The sequence below is a fragment of the Rhopalosiphum maidis genome, chromosome 3 (genome assembly GCF_003676215.2).
Source record: "Rhopalosiphum maidis isolate BTI-1 chromosome 3, ASM367621v3, whole genome shotgun sequence".
Classification (NCBI taxonomy): domain Eukaryota; kingdom Metazoa; phylum Arthropoda; class Insecta; order Hemiptera; family Aphididae; genus Rhopalosiphum; species Rhopalosiphum maidis.
The window spans coordinates 10588568-10603175 of record NC_040879.1 but is presented as its reverse complement, the minus strand read 5'-3'; the positions used below and the strand labels follow the sequence as shown (position 1 = coordinate 10603175).

General features: G+C 32.8%; 1 protein-coding gene across 1 annotated transcript; it reads right to left on the bottom strand.

The window, feature by feature from the left end:
- Positions 1–2729: 2729 nt before the first annotated feature.
- On the bottom strand, positions 2730–11767 carry LOC113559905 (very-long-chain 3-oxoacyl-CoA reductase-like). The gene is made up of 6 exons (XM_026965686.2): positions 11224–11767; positions 9624–9670; positions 9465–9540; positions 7835–8304; positions 5043–5432; positions 2730–3363 (listed from the first exon to the last, which is right to left on the bottom strand). Exons 1-6 carry the CDS (start codon positions 11480–11482, stop codon positions 3184–3186), a joined length of 1422 nt encoding a protein of 473 aa, XP_026821487.1. The 5' UTR covers positions 11483–11767; the 3' UTR covers positions 2730–3183.
- Between the last annotated feature and the right edge of the window lie 2841 nt (positions 11768–14608).

Sequence of the window (14608 nt, the reverse complement as noted above, 5' to 3'; positions counted from 1 at the left end):
AAATATAATGTTATTTACTCTTCGCATTTATCCAAACGTTGGTACTAACAAACTTCGTGACAAACGTACGCTGGTCTTCAGGACTCATTCTTCGAATATATAATAATATTATAAATGTTTGCGCACAATATATATACATTATTGTATGTTTGGCGAGCGTATGACAACAGACTTGTAAAGTAGTTTTCGAATAATTTTTTTTCCACACGCGTCTTTGATGGAAATTGAAAAGTTTTCCTAAAAACGATTGAAAAATAATTTTTATTTTTTCCAACATGATGAATGATATTCTCCGTAAAAAAAGTATTTTAAATATAATATCCTTAGTAAAAGTGGTATAAATGTTGACTGAGAAAACATTTATTCGTCATTATCATAAATTCCTTGCGTATACGGCGACCGTCTGTTATTTATTTCAAAAATAAGTTATAATGTAAGTTTAATTTTTTTAAAAGTTGATATAACAAAATATTTATTGTATTGCTCAATCAGTTTCAAATTTGTGAATGTAGTGTATGAAAAAATAAAATAAAATACGTGGTTTATAGAGTGAAGTAACATTTCATTGAAAGAACTTTGAGCTTTTTTGAAATATAAATTATTATTACATATATGCGGAACTTTATGACTTCACAATATTACATTTTAAAATTTTACCATTGAATGAATTGTTCCAGATTGATTATTACTTATTACGTTATTACTTATTTTAAATGTTTGAATACTTTTATATTTTTAAGTATTCCCAGACATTAGTAATTGAATTTAGTAATTGAAATTAAATTGGAAAAATATCAGAATTGTTTTGTAAATGAAATATTTTTTATTGCTTTCAAATTAAAATACACCCGTACAAGTGACACATTATTTATTTATTTTTTTCTGTTTTTGTATGTAATATAAACTAATATATAATATTATTATTGGTCATGGAAAAATTGTATTATTTTATATTTATTTGTATAAATACAGATCACAAAACAATAATGATATAGGTAGCTACGGCAGACTGTTAACAAACACGACAAGACATTTACAATTAAGAAGTGCTACATTATATTGAGCAGATTGGAAGCAATGATGACTTTGGTGGGCGGCAGATATAGGTACAGCCGGGGTCTTGATTCCTGAATATTCCTGATTCATTTATTGTTTTTTTATTACTAAAGAATGTATATAGTTTAAGTTTTAAAATAACGGTTTGAACCGCTGATAAAATATCGAAATCCATGTATACATATTTTAATAAATTCTAAGTGCAAGTTAAATTAACACTGGTGTTTATCAAAAACATACCGTTATTAAAATGTCATATATGGATAATAATTCATTATTATATGAATATGATGGATTTAATTTCAGCTAAAATATGTTTAATTAAAAAAAAAATACTATATATAAAAATAATTTACGTACGATAGTGATTGATTAATTTATGATATAGTACGCAGCGTATATGGAAAATATAAAAATTATTTTTCAATCGTTTTTAGGAAAACTTTGAAGAAAACTTTTCAATTTCCATCAAAGACGCGTATGAAAAAAAAATCATTCGAACACTATTTCGACAAAAACAGAATAATACAAAGGTATAGTGCCTACAAAACAACAAAACTTATGGTTTTTATCAATTACTACTATCAATCACACCGTACAACCGCAATAATCACCGACACACTATCATATTATTATCTATAACTCACATAATAATTATTATTCATAACTTTTCTATCTTGAACGTATTCATAATAATTTATGAGTCTCCACTATACATATTATGCAGACTGTTGGCTATTGCAGTATTGCAGTGTTATTTTTCGACGATGCCGACGCGAGACGGGTCTAAAAATAATATGACCTCTATTTAAGGTTACTGTTTACGCGCGGCTTTCGATTAATTATTGTAATAATTATTCACGGTATTTGTATCATGACAAATACAGGTACTTATATAACACAAACATTAGTCGGCGCAAGTATAATGTGGTGACATAATGAGGAGCGCGATCTTTAGTATGCGCAGTGGGGGTGCCTGGTATGTCTGGGGGACTATTTTACATGCTGAGCGAACTACATTCGTATGCGAAAGCTCTAATTCCCATTGTACTGCGACTTTGTATTGGCAAACCGACAATAATCCTAAATAGTCCTGTGTACGGCAAACGTTCATTAGACATACCCCTACGGGACTATTCCTGACGTATTGGAGCCCTAAAGTTAATCCTCTAGATCAGGGACCTGTATTTTATCTGCTGTTAGTAAAAAAAAAAAAAAATACAAATTTCCCTAAAGCATTTTAATAATACAATAAATTAAGATGGGCAGGAACTATTACTGCACTGCCGTTTCCGTGTTCCACGCGTGTACACCGTGTGTGGTTTACCCATCATAATCACAATATATTATATCCAATAGTTGAAAATATTTAACTACTTCGCCGTATGTTGGGTGGTTATTTAAATGTGACACATTATTATGAATTCTGAACACGGATCACGTGGTTATACACAATAATACACACTGCTGATGCGCAATCTAAAATACTTATTGAACACCGCAAACGCCCAACTTCATTAGTTTTCTAACTATACACATTTTCGAATCCGATGTCGACTTATTATTATTTACTTGATTTCAACTATCAAAGTATATTTGAGATTACCTCATGACTTATCAATTATAACAACTATAATCCGTGTAATATAATACTATTATAACGTAGTATACAATTCTGTGTGTTTTGATTTTATTCCGAAACAATAGCATTCACATTAAGTAATCGGTAAATGGGCTGGTTGCTCTATCAGGGAAGCTTAAAAATAATAAAATATGATATTCTTTGTCAAATAAAATATACTATCTATAGTGCGTATATTAAACATCTACAGTGCGTGTACAATGTATACATAGACATGTAGTCACCGTGTGTCATACAAAAACAATATAATAACCATTGACCATTAAACAAAATAAATAATTCAATTTATATATTAAAAGAAATTCGTCAACAATCGAGTGCCCATATATCTATGGGCTGATCAAGGTTTCGGGCACCCCAGAAATATTATGTTTTCACAGATCTCCCTCGTGATGATAACCCTTTTAAAACGTACAGTTGTGTTCGATATCGCGATGTATGAGGACGGTCAACCGCATAGTTATCGATCTTGTAATCGAAAACCTTTAGTCGTGAATTCTAGCCCCGCGACTTTGGATTTTGGACTCGGCGCTGGAAGTAGGTTTTTGCATCTTGGCTGATTCATGTCTCGCTATCCGGTCCCGGACACCGCACATCATCCGACCAGCGGCACTTGTCAAATATTCGTTGCCGAATATCCATCGGACTGCGTTCACCGCTATCAGCTATAATATTATTATTAGTAATAGACCAATATTACCAAAATCACGAAATTATCTGGCCGTGGTTAGATTATGTTAGTTAACGATGGCCAGAAACGGATGTTTCGCATTTTTCGATTTTTTTTAAATACATTTTTCACTTTGATCCGACAATTTTTTTGGGGTATTTGTGTAAGTACATAAAAGTTTAAACGACATATTTGATGATATTTTGAACATGTTTTAATTTAAAATTTAAATAGATTCTATTATTTAAAATCCTTGCTGAACTCGTTGACCTAAAAGCGAACGACGCACTTATCTGTTGTCTCGCGCGTTGTAACGAAAATAGAAGTGGCGTTCTTATGAATATTCGTATTTTGTTTATATACGTATATTATATACTGATAGAATGTTGGCGGGTGAAATGAAATGTCAATAATTGTTTTACTCCACGACCGTCAGTTACATTATATGCGTTCACAGATTTATCAAAATAGTTCACTAATTTATGTATTTTCCATTTTGTACATATTTTTTTAGCTCAAAAGTTATTTTTAAATTATAATATCAGAACGTGATTAAAAACTCTATAAAGTCATATGAAAGTAATATTTTCTATAAAAGGGATATTGAAAGAATGTTTTTTGTCTCCAAAATATATTTATTACTTATTATTAAAACACGGAAATTATAGCATTAAAAAAGTACATTTTAAATGCTTTAATATTCACTTAAAAACAGCAAAGCAAACGTAAAATATAGCCCTAAAAATTGATAAATATGCAAAATAAAATTGTCAACAAAATTTAAAAAAGTTTTTTTTATAAAAGAATTTTTAGGTTTTTTAATAATAAAATGGTATTAATTTTTTTATAGAAATATTTATGAAAATATACAGATATAATTATTGTTTAATTTGAAAATCACCCATCATAATACATATTGTGAAAATATTATAACCTCAAAATTAATTTTTAATAAACAATAATTTATAATCCATAAATCATTAATATTACAACCTAACTGAGATATGTATTGATTAATATCACTATTATTTGACATTTTAAGAAAAATAAAACGGCGTAGGTATAGTTAAAAAAATTAATTAATGTAAGTTTGTTGTTCCTATAGTAAGTATTGATGCATACAACGTATCGAACTCGAGATATAACGATCGTCACGATACTCAAACAACAGACCACATTATGATTATTAATATTCTTTTTCGTAAAATATTACGAATTATAAAAAATAAAATTAATTAAAAATCTCTAATCGCATACGATGATTGTCGATAGCCATAGCGTTTATCAACCGACAAAGGGATTTGGAGATAATTTGTGTTGGGAATTATTATTTTCAAAACGTTATCCGAACAAGGTATATAGACGGACACGTTGCCTACACATAGTTTTATAAAAAAAATTATAAAATTAAAAAAAAAAATGCACACTAATAAGCTAACAGATTTTCAACCGTGCAATTTTCCTAAATCGCAACAGTGAAATATGTTGAATTGTTGAAATGCGCAATTGTAAGACTGTGTGTTTAATTTCACCACTTCGCATGTACCCAGGAGGTAGGTATCGAATCTAAATATTATACCCCCAGAACAATCTACGACCAATGCAAAAAAAAAATCACGAAAACGCTACAGCTGTAATTATTGATCGTTCATTGTTATTACTATTATACGTTACCATGAGCGTGTGCGACGGGTAACCGGTGGTCGTGACGCCGGACCGTCCGGCCGACATCGGCGACGACGGCGAGTCGAACACGGCGCTGACCGTTCGCTCCAACAATCCCGGTCCGGCCTTACCGCCGTTTCGGTCTGTCCACGCGCGCGGCCGCCGCTGCACCGTCCAGCCGCACGCGCAGTGACAGTCCAACGCCCGGAGCGAGTGACTGGCGTACGACTGCGGCGAAGGCGCGTACATCCAGCTCGTGTCGTCGGTGGTCGTCGATCGGATCCTGCTCATCTTGGTGGCCACAAACCCGGGCGTCAGGCACCGGACCCCGATCTGTTGCTTCGAGTCCGCAACGTCGTATTCGGCCGCTAGCTCAACCGAAAACTTTTCCACAAACGCCTGAGCACAAACAGAAAAAAGACACGACCGTCGGACAGTGTTTAACGATTATTCCGATATTCTATAGGCACACATCGTTATTTATAGGTACAACAACATCCGATACCACCCTTTGGTGAAATTCAAAGTTAGATAGGGTGGGAGTTATAACATGATACGGAAATATTTGATATTTCTGTATGAAATTTCTGGAATCCCGTGTACGCTGCAGCCCTCTGCCCTGCGAGACAGACAATATCAAAACGACTCGCCAATAGAATAAATATCTCGAGATAAAAATTAATCATGATTTATGACGGTCGAGCGTAATAACTATGTAATAACACACAGATAAGTCATTTTTACTTATATCGTGTCTCGAGTGTTAAATTCGGGTTTTTCTTGTCTAAAACAATTTGCCCCGCGAAAGCAACGAGTGCGAATAATAAATGCGCGCGATACTATACGAGTTACGACTACTATATTATACAGTAGAATATATTATGTTAACTGAAAAAAGTTTAAAGTTTTACAAAGTCAATAGTCATGTGTACATTTATAGGCATTAGCATTACGTGAATTAATTTTTTTTTTATTATTAAATCATCATAAATTACAATTACATAGAATACAAATAATTTCAGATATTTTACATGATTATCTATCTCTTTTAAGCTATTAGCTTGTGTTAGATTTTGATCGTGTAAAATAGGTAAATCCGTCTTATTATTTAATAATCGCTAATGCATATACGACATACAAGGTAGTATTGGGTTTGGTAGCATACGAATAAAGGTTAGGTTAGTACCTATAAGGTATACATTTTAATCGGATAATTTTTACGGCACAGAGACAGAGTTATTTTATAGTTATTAATCAAAATATTTCATATTGTGGTAGTTACTAATTGTAGTAAATAATATATAGATATATCTAACGAGTGTATATTGTCCATTATATATTTACATACAATATTAAGTAAAAACTATCTAGGTAGGTGTCTAGGTATTTTAATATGAGGCCAGAACAATTTCACTGACAAAACTATAAGATACTCATACTCTGAAACTTAAGGTTTGTTATTGTGGCTCTAAAATCGATTATTTAAGCACAAAATGTCAAAACCCAAATTATGTGCTACTATCTAGTAGCCAATCTTTTTAGAGAGTTGACTTATTTTGGTCTTAAAATAAATGATACAACATTAGACTTATTGCTGTTCTAGCTATAATGGCTACTGTATGGGATTGAAATATTATATTATGATTAGTTATTACTATTTATTATCCATACTGTGCATGTGCTCAAGTGTGTATGACCCTGATGACAATTTGACCTTTCAAATTCTAGTAACTGTACGTTTTTAGGGAAATAAACTTAACTAGAGTAAAATTTGCACTAAACTTTTCGTGTCGTCGCAATAAATATAGGCACAGCGGATATGCGCATTTTATTATACTCGCATTTTAATAAATAATAATTATGTGTATCTACTTGACGTAGTGTGAGTTTCGTATTGAGTGGAATGTGGCCTGGCGTTTTATTCGACGATGCTTATACTGAGACAGTAAAAAACGTTAATAGAATAACTCGTATGAGTTACTAAAATCACCGGATTTTAAAGAAATAGAGAGAGCGTCCTTGGAGTATTAATAAATTGTGTCGATAATAATATAAGACGAACGCACAAAAATTAATTTGGGTAATTAAATAACAGTTATGGTATGTACTATGTTGTAAACTCGTATTTATTAGTTTGTTTGTTGTCGTTGTTGTTGTTGTTGTTGTTGTTGTTGGTATGCTATAAAAACAAATAATATTATATTATGTATTCGACAATTCGTACAGCGGTTATTTCGCCAGTTAATTAGTGTGCAGTGTCGTATAGCGCGATCTAATTCGGTCCCTTAGAAACGACATAGTGGTCCACGACGATCGGTCGATTAAATTTTACCGAACCGTCGGAGGAATAAGTTTTATTTTATGTGACTTGGCATATATATAATATGCCATAATTATACCAGTTACTCTAAAAAAATAAGAAAAGTTACTATAGAGTTACATGTCCTCTGGTTATCGTGATATTCGTAGTCTGTAGATATGCCATTAGCAATACAGTGTGCTCCGATAAAATAAATAGGTACAGAAGAGTGCAGTTTATCGCTGATACACACAAATAATCACCATTGGGTTTTTACCGTTATTGTTGGTGTGGGAAATGAAAGTATTCATACTTCATGGCCAAAGTCACACGAAATTTTTATAATTTATATACTACATATAATGAATAATAACTGTTGATATATTATGTATCTATTACTCATTATTTGGTAATTTGGGGCCCTCCGACAAAGATTTTCGGGGTAAGTGCCCCCCCCCCGAACTAGATCCAGCCATGCTAGGCAAAACCACACTCGTTTTACCTTGGTGGCGCCGTAAACGCTGAGCAGCGGGCACGGGAGCTGAGCCGAGGCCGACGACACGTTGATGACGACGCCGCCGCCGCCCCCGCGTCTATGCGACGTCGTGACGTGTTCGGTCGCGGGGTGCTCCGACTGTTGCGGCCGGTCTCCGTCCGCGTCTTCGCCGCTGCAGCCGCCGTCCACCATCAGCGGCATGACTATGCGGCACATGGCCACGGTGGCCAGCGTGTTGCACTCGACCACGTCGCGGCACGGGTCTGGTAGCGCGCCGGTACAGCTGGGCGCCAGGTCGAGCAGCCGTTCGGGTCGCGCGTAACTCACGCCCGCGTTGTTCACCAGCAGCCGCACGTCCATACGGCCCAGCTTGTGCCGCACCTCGTTGTAACTATTAGCCAGCGGGACGTCGCCGCCTAACGATGTGAAGTCCGCGACGACGGTTTTAGTCTTCACGCGATCCCCGTGCCGTTCGTCTGCATGGCACACGTGAACACAATAATAATTATAAATAACGATAAAATGATTCAAAACGGCAACGGTTAGGAGGTATTTGGAGGTGGGCAATTTTTTTTTTTTTTTTAGTAGTGACAGTATTATTGGACCGTCAATCGCCATTCATCAATCAAGAGTCATATGGACTAAAAATCGATATTGTTTTACATTTACATATTATATGTAATCGACCTTGTTATCAATTTATCATGCTTGGTAAAATAAATATGTGCTTTAGTTTCACGATTCTAATTTATTGCTGATTTATCATAGGTAATATACCTAGTTGATAGCTGTGTTAGCCTAGTTAATTACTGTGTTCATTTTTTGTTTACTTAGTTTGATGCAATTTGATTAATTGCAATAATTGCATATTAAAATAAAAATATATAAAAAAATAATAAATCGTTGCGTTATATTTTCTAAAAAATAAACCATGGAGAAATATACTTCTACTTTTTTTAATTAATTTCATAGATAGAAAATTTGTATGAGTTTAAACGAAAGAATCTGAATATTTTACATACATACACCTGAAATGTTAGGTTTTCAGCTATAAACGCTAAAAATTCAAACTAAATGTTTTAATATTAAATTGTTTACAGCAACACGAATAGAACCTTGTACTTGAAATGCATTATTATAGGTCTAAGGGCCGACGAGAACTTTTGTGGGCCCTGGGGATGATCGATTCCAGGCCTCCTTTACTTACACTTATCTGTACGCTAAGATATACATATACATCTTGTACAAGTGTACAGCTTGTACATAATTTAGTGCAATACAAATATTCAAGTTCTATAATATGTAAACATCAAAAACATATAGTACTCGTAATGTGGTTTAGTTAAAATCGTTTTGGAGAAGAAATAAATGCCAACACTAAAAATAAAAACCTATTATATCCTTAGCTTCTTGAGATAATACCTGATAGCCTATAACAGATTAATTTAAAATTTAATAGATACAATTTTCTAGAAAAAGTATCTTATATGCAACGGCGAATGATTATAAAACAAGTTTGTATGAATGGTGTGACGGGCCATGGGGCTCTAGCCCTCGCTGCCCAACCCTCTCCGCAGCCCTGATAATCATAATAACATTCATAACTCATAACATATAATATATAATATATACATACGGATCTGCTGTGCTATGGCTCGCAACTTGTCCGCGTTCCGACTGACCAGCGCCACGTTCATTCCACGGTCAGCCAACTAGTTAGTTGTGCGTACAGCACGTAGTCAAACAATAATATAATAATTTATTTGTTTACTAATATTGCAACATGGTGAATTACCTGTATCGCGTACTGCTTGCCGATCCCGTCGGTACAACCAGTCACCACTGTATTACCGTTGTTATAGCGGTTTTAGTGTTGAACAACATCGGTCAAACGCAATTTTCACATCAACGAGGAACCAAAAACAAAAATTACGATGTGTAAAAATAAGATTATATATGTAATACCTACGTGGTATTAGTATAGAGCTGTAACACATTCATCATTTCTACCTTTAAAATAAAATTTATGAAATAAAAATACGTAGACCATAGTTGTATTGTCGTTGCGATTACGTTTTAATACTTTTGATCATACATTATAATAATGGCTGCACGTAGTCATTTTCTAGTTACAAAAATTATTCTGCATATTTGTATACAGAGCGATTCTTTTATCATTAAACACTCATTATTTCGTCAAGTATTGAATATTTAATTTTTTTTTCGATATATTTTGTTTAATGCTTTTTTTAAACCGTATACAATTTTTATTTTTTTTACGCTTTAGTGAAACGAAAATCAACTTTTGATTTTCAAATGGTAACCTATATTTCAAAATGTATTAAATTAATAAGGCTATTTTTTTTTTATGAATTTTTACATTCAAATCATTATTTATTGTTAATTTTTTTTAGCGAGATATAGCTTTTCAAAGTTAGGTGGTTTCGGGTTTTATAATACTTCTTTTTTCATTTGTATATGTGATAAACTCGTTATTGACTATCGAAGCAGTGATAAACTTTATACTTGTATAATTACCACCGCCCCACAGCCATAATAGCCTATAGGACAAACATCTAAAAACCTCAAACAACCAACTTTGAGCAGCCATAACTCACTAACGGATAAATGAAAACTAATAATTTTAACGTAAAAATTCATAAAAAAAAAATGGCTCTGCTATTTAATGGCATTTTAAATATAAGTTGCCGTTTGAAAATCAAAAGTTGATAATGATTTCACAATTAAATACAAGGGTCAAAAATATAAAATATTATAAAGTTCTAGTAAAGCATGAAATTAAAAATGTTGAAAAAAAAAATTGAGAAAAAGTCAAGACTTTTTGAAATAATGAGTGTTTTAAGATAAAAGAATCACTCTGGGTAAAGGTAAACATCAAATACAAAATAAACTGAAATAAAAAATAAAGTGTAAGTAGTCAAAAATTATATTAATTTTTTAATGAGTAATTCAGAACTATTTATTATAACTTCTCGTCGGTTTTTTAATTACGTTTATTTATTTAGGAATGTGTTAAAACTATTATGAGTAATATTATAATTTATTAATACTGTGACAATAATATTATTCGTGTCATAGTTGCACATATACGTAAAGCAAATTTAATAAATATAATTTTAATGTCTGGAGGAAAATCGATACGAAAACAAAATATGCGTGAAAAAATTAAAATCGTCTTTTCTCTCTTTATCTGTTTATCATTATTGTTATTATTACTGTGTCTTTCGGTCGAAGAAAAATGGTCCCACCGGCTACAACGATATGTACCCACACGTTATTGATTTTGAACGACGCCGATTAATTTTTTTTTACCGTGAAAAACCGTCGGGAGTTACGCAGGTTTCGGCAACCGTTGAACAACGCTGTACACTTACCCGCCCAACCGCCGGCCATGTCGTCAAAGTACACGCCACCGCAGCACCGGCACACGGGCGGGGCACGCGGCATGTCCGGCCCGGCGTCACCGCGGACGCTCGACAGGGCGTACCGGCACCAGCACAGGGCGCGGCGGCCCAGCCAGCACGACCACGGCACCAGAAACCGGCGGACGACTACCGCCGCGCCCACCCAGTACGCGGCCGCGTTCGCCGACCACCACAGCCAGCACATCAGAGACGGCGACATACACTCCATCGCTCACGGCGCGGTCGTTGTCGTGTTGTCGTCGTGGAAAACGACCGGGTAACGGCCGCCTGCAGTCGCCGTACGGTCGAAAACGGTCTTTGGCCGACGGCGCGACTGCGATTGCGGTGCTCCGCGAGTCGCCGTGCAGTCGGACTGCTCAGCGCGACGGTTACGGGCGCGGACCGATTTGAATTGCAAATCGCGTGATTATACCTATTTACGGCGCGGAATAGGCGCGCGACATTAAAATATGATAATTTTATAAATTATAATACAACACCGCCGCAGTAGTCACGAGCAACGGCGACAGCCGGTAATTATATGACACGATAACAATAATGTTACGTGCGTCGCGCCGTTGTCGATAATATTATTATATTACGCGCGTGTCAACTGTTTAGGAGGTGTTATAAGCCCGTCATTGTTTTCGTCGTTATGGTTTTGGCCGATTGACTGCCGCGGGCCGCAGTGGAGTGTTTATGGGAATTTAGTGGCCCGGGGCAACCCGGATTTAGACCGTTCCCCCTCCCACAATTCAGTAAAATATATTTTTTCCGTCAAAATAAACTAATAGAAATGTGATTACATATATGTAATAGAGATGTTTAAATATTATCATTATACAATACCTTAAATTAATAATATTTTATACTGCTAATAACTGTTTATAACGGTATATTGTTTAATGTCGAAGCGTATTAATAAAAACAAAAAATATCGAGAACCAAGTTCAAAATGTATTTTTCTCGTTTATTTATTGGCCGAGACATCTATTTCTGCTCGGTATAATTCTAATGATACTGTAATTTCAGTATCCGTAAACAATAATGTCAGTACTGAACAACGATCTCGGGATATAGTGGGACTACTGAATTAATAATTCATTGTTTTTGTTGTAAGTGTAGAAAAAGAACGCTCTTTATTATTTAAGAATTTAGTATTGAAGAATTAACAAAAATATGTGTAATATGTAAAGTAACTTTTCAATATAAAGGTAAACTATTTACAGGTTACGTTTTCTAATAATTTAGAGTACCTACATATTTCCATATTACTGCAGTTATTATCATTGATATCTTTAATGTGTCCTTGAAACTGTACGCATATCTAGATCAGCTTCAAGTACATTTTCTGTACCTCATAACTTTTGGCTGAATTTTTTTTTTAACGGGGATACGCAGATTTTGTTTAATTTAAAATGTATAATTATTGAATAATAACAATAAAATTTTCATTTCTTATAAACAATTATTTAAGGGTAAGACGCATGAAAGTCACTCAAAATCACAACAACGTCAAATAATATCACGGTGTTGTCATATTAATGAATAAACATTAAAACGCTTTTGAACCTTATGAATAGGGCATATATTTGTATTTAATCCAAATGCAATGGTTGTGTTACTTGTTAGTTATGTCAACGATGACGATTTGTTGCTCATACTGAGGATGAATAGAATATTTTTGCATATTTTAATCAAAATGTAGGTATAATTATTTGTGTTTTAACAATTTATTGAATAATTTTCTAACTTACGTCATTACTCATTATTTAACCTTTACTACTCATACACTTAAGATAATATCAAACTTAAATAGATATATTATGACATATTTCGCCAAATATTTATGTTAAAATTTCAAGAAATTATACATTTTAAAAATATTTTGGCTCTTTGGATTACATAGGTCTACAAAGATTTGCTGTTTATATTGTTTATAATTTATTTGCAGCTAATAGCTGATTTAATAGTATTTTTGGACGCTGATTTCAAAAATATTATTATTTTTTGTCTATCACGTAAAGTTTTCAAAGTTATTCCGTTATCACCATTTAACGTTATGCACAAATAGTCTACGAATAGTTAATTCGTTACTATATGTTATCGTTATTATTATTATAATAAATAGTTACAATTGAATAATTAACAACCATTCATTTTATGATTCATAATCAATAAATATATAGTGGTTTTTATATTATGTACGACCATGATACGGGATCGTCATTTAGGGAAAAACTGATAAAATAAGCTCGGAGGTAATTTGTTTATTATTACTTTATTTTTATCATTAAGTGCCACAGCAGTTTTAATATACAATAGTAAGTATATATTATATTGTCATTGTTCCATTAGTAATAGGTATATATATATATATATTATAGTCATGAAAAAAAGACGCTGTGTTAACAGTTCAGACATTTTCTGTTTTATTTAAAGCGAGTATATGGTGAATTGGTGAAGAAACAAAGACAAAACATCACTCCATTCGTAAAAAATTGCTTATTATGCACATTTTGGAATACAAATTCCAGGAAAAATATAAAAATAAGAAATGTCTATATTTATAGATAATTGTAACATTTATAAAGTCTGACTTTTTAATTTTTATTTTTTACTTATATTTTCGAAACATTTTGTTTTTAATTAATTTAAGACAGTTAAAAATATAAAAAATACATCAACATACATTCTTTAATAATAGTTTTTAATTCAAAATTTGATGAAATTGATTATTAAAAAGTAAAATTACAAGTATACTTATTTTACTGTAAAATCGTATAAAATTAAAATATCCCAAATTACTTATATCATTATTTTCTATAATACACAATAAAATTTTAAAAATATCTACACTAATTTATTATGTTATTTATACCAAAAAAGAAAGAACTTATTCACAATTTACACCAGTCTTACTGCAATATATATATATATATCAGTATAATTGACTTATTTAAGTGTACTAGTAGTACCTATTAATAATACGTAATATTATACATGTATTATAACGTTTGATCTTGGATACCATTTTAGATATAATTTATAGTGTAACAAAAAATTATGTGTTCATTGGCGCACATACGGGGATGCCAGGGGGTGCTTAGCACCCCCAGCTTAGTTTGAGCTAAAAAATTGTTATAAGTGTAATTTTGCGTTTATAAAAATAAGTTTATAATAAGTTTGTATTAGTAATGCACTAATGCCACGGACGTACATAATGGTACATACTTTGTATATATAATATAATATATGTACAGTATTGGATATTTAGGTTTGCAATGTTAGTATGTTATACATATTTATAACACATTTGGATTTTAAAAACGAGGCCTAAACATCATAATAGCTA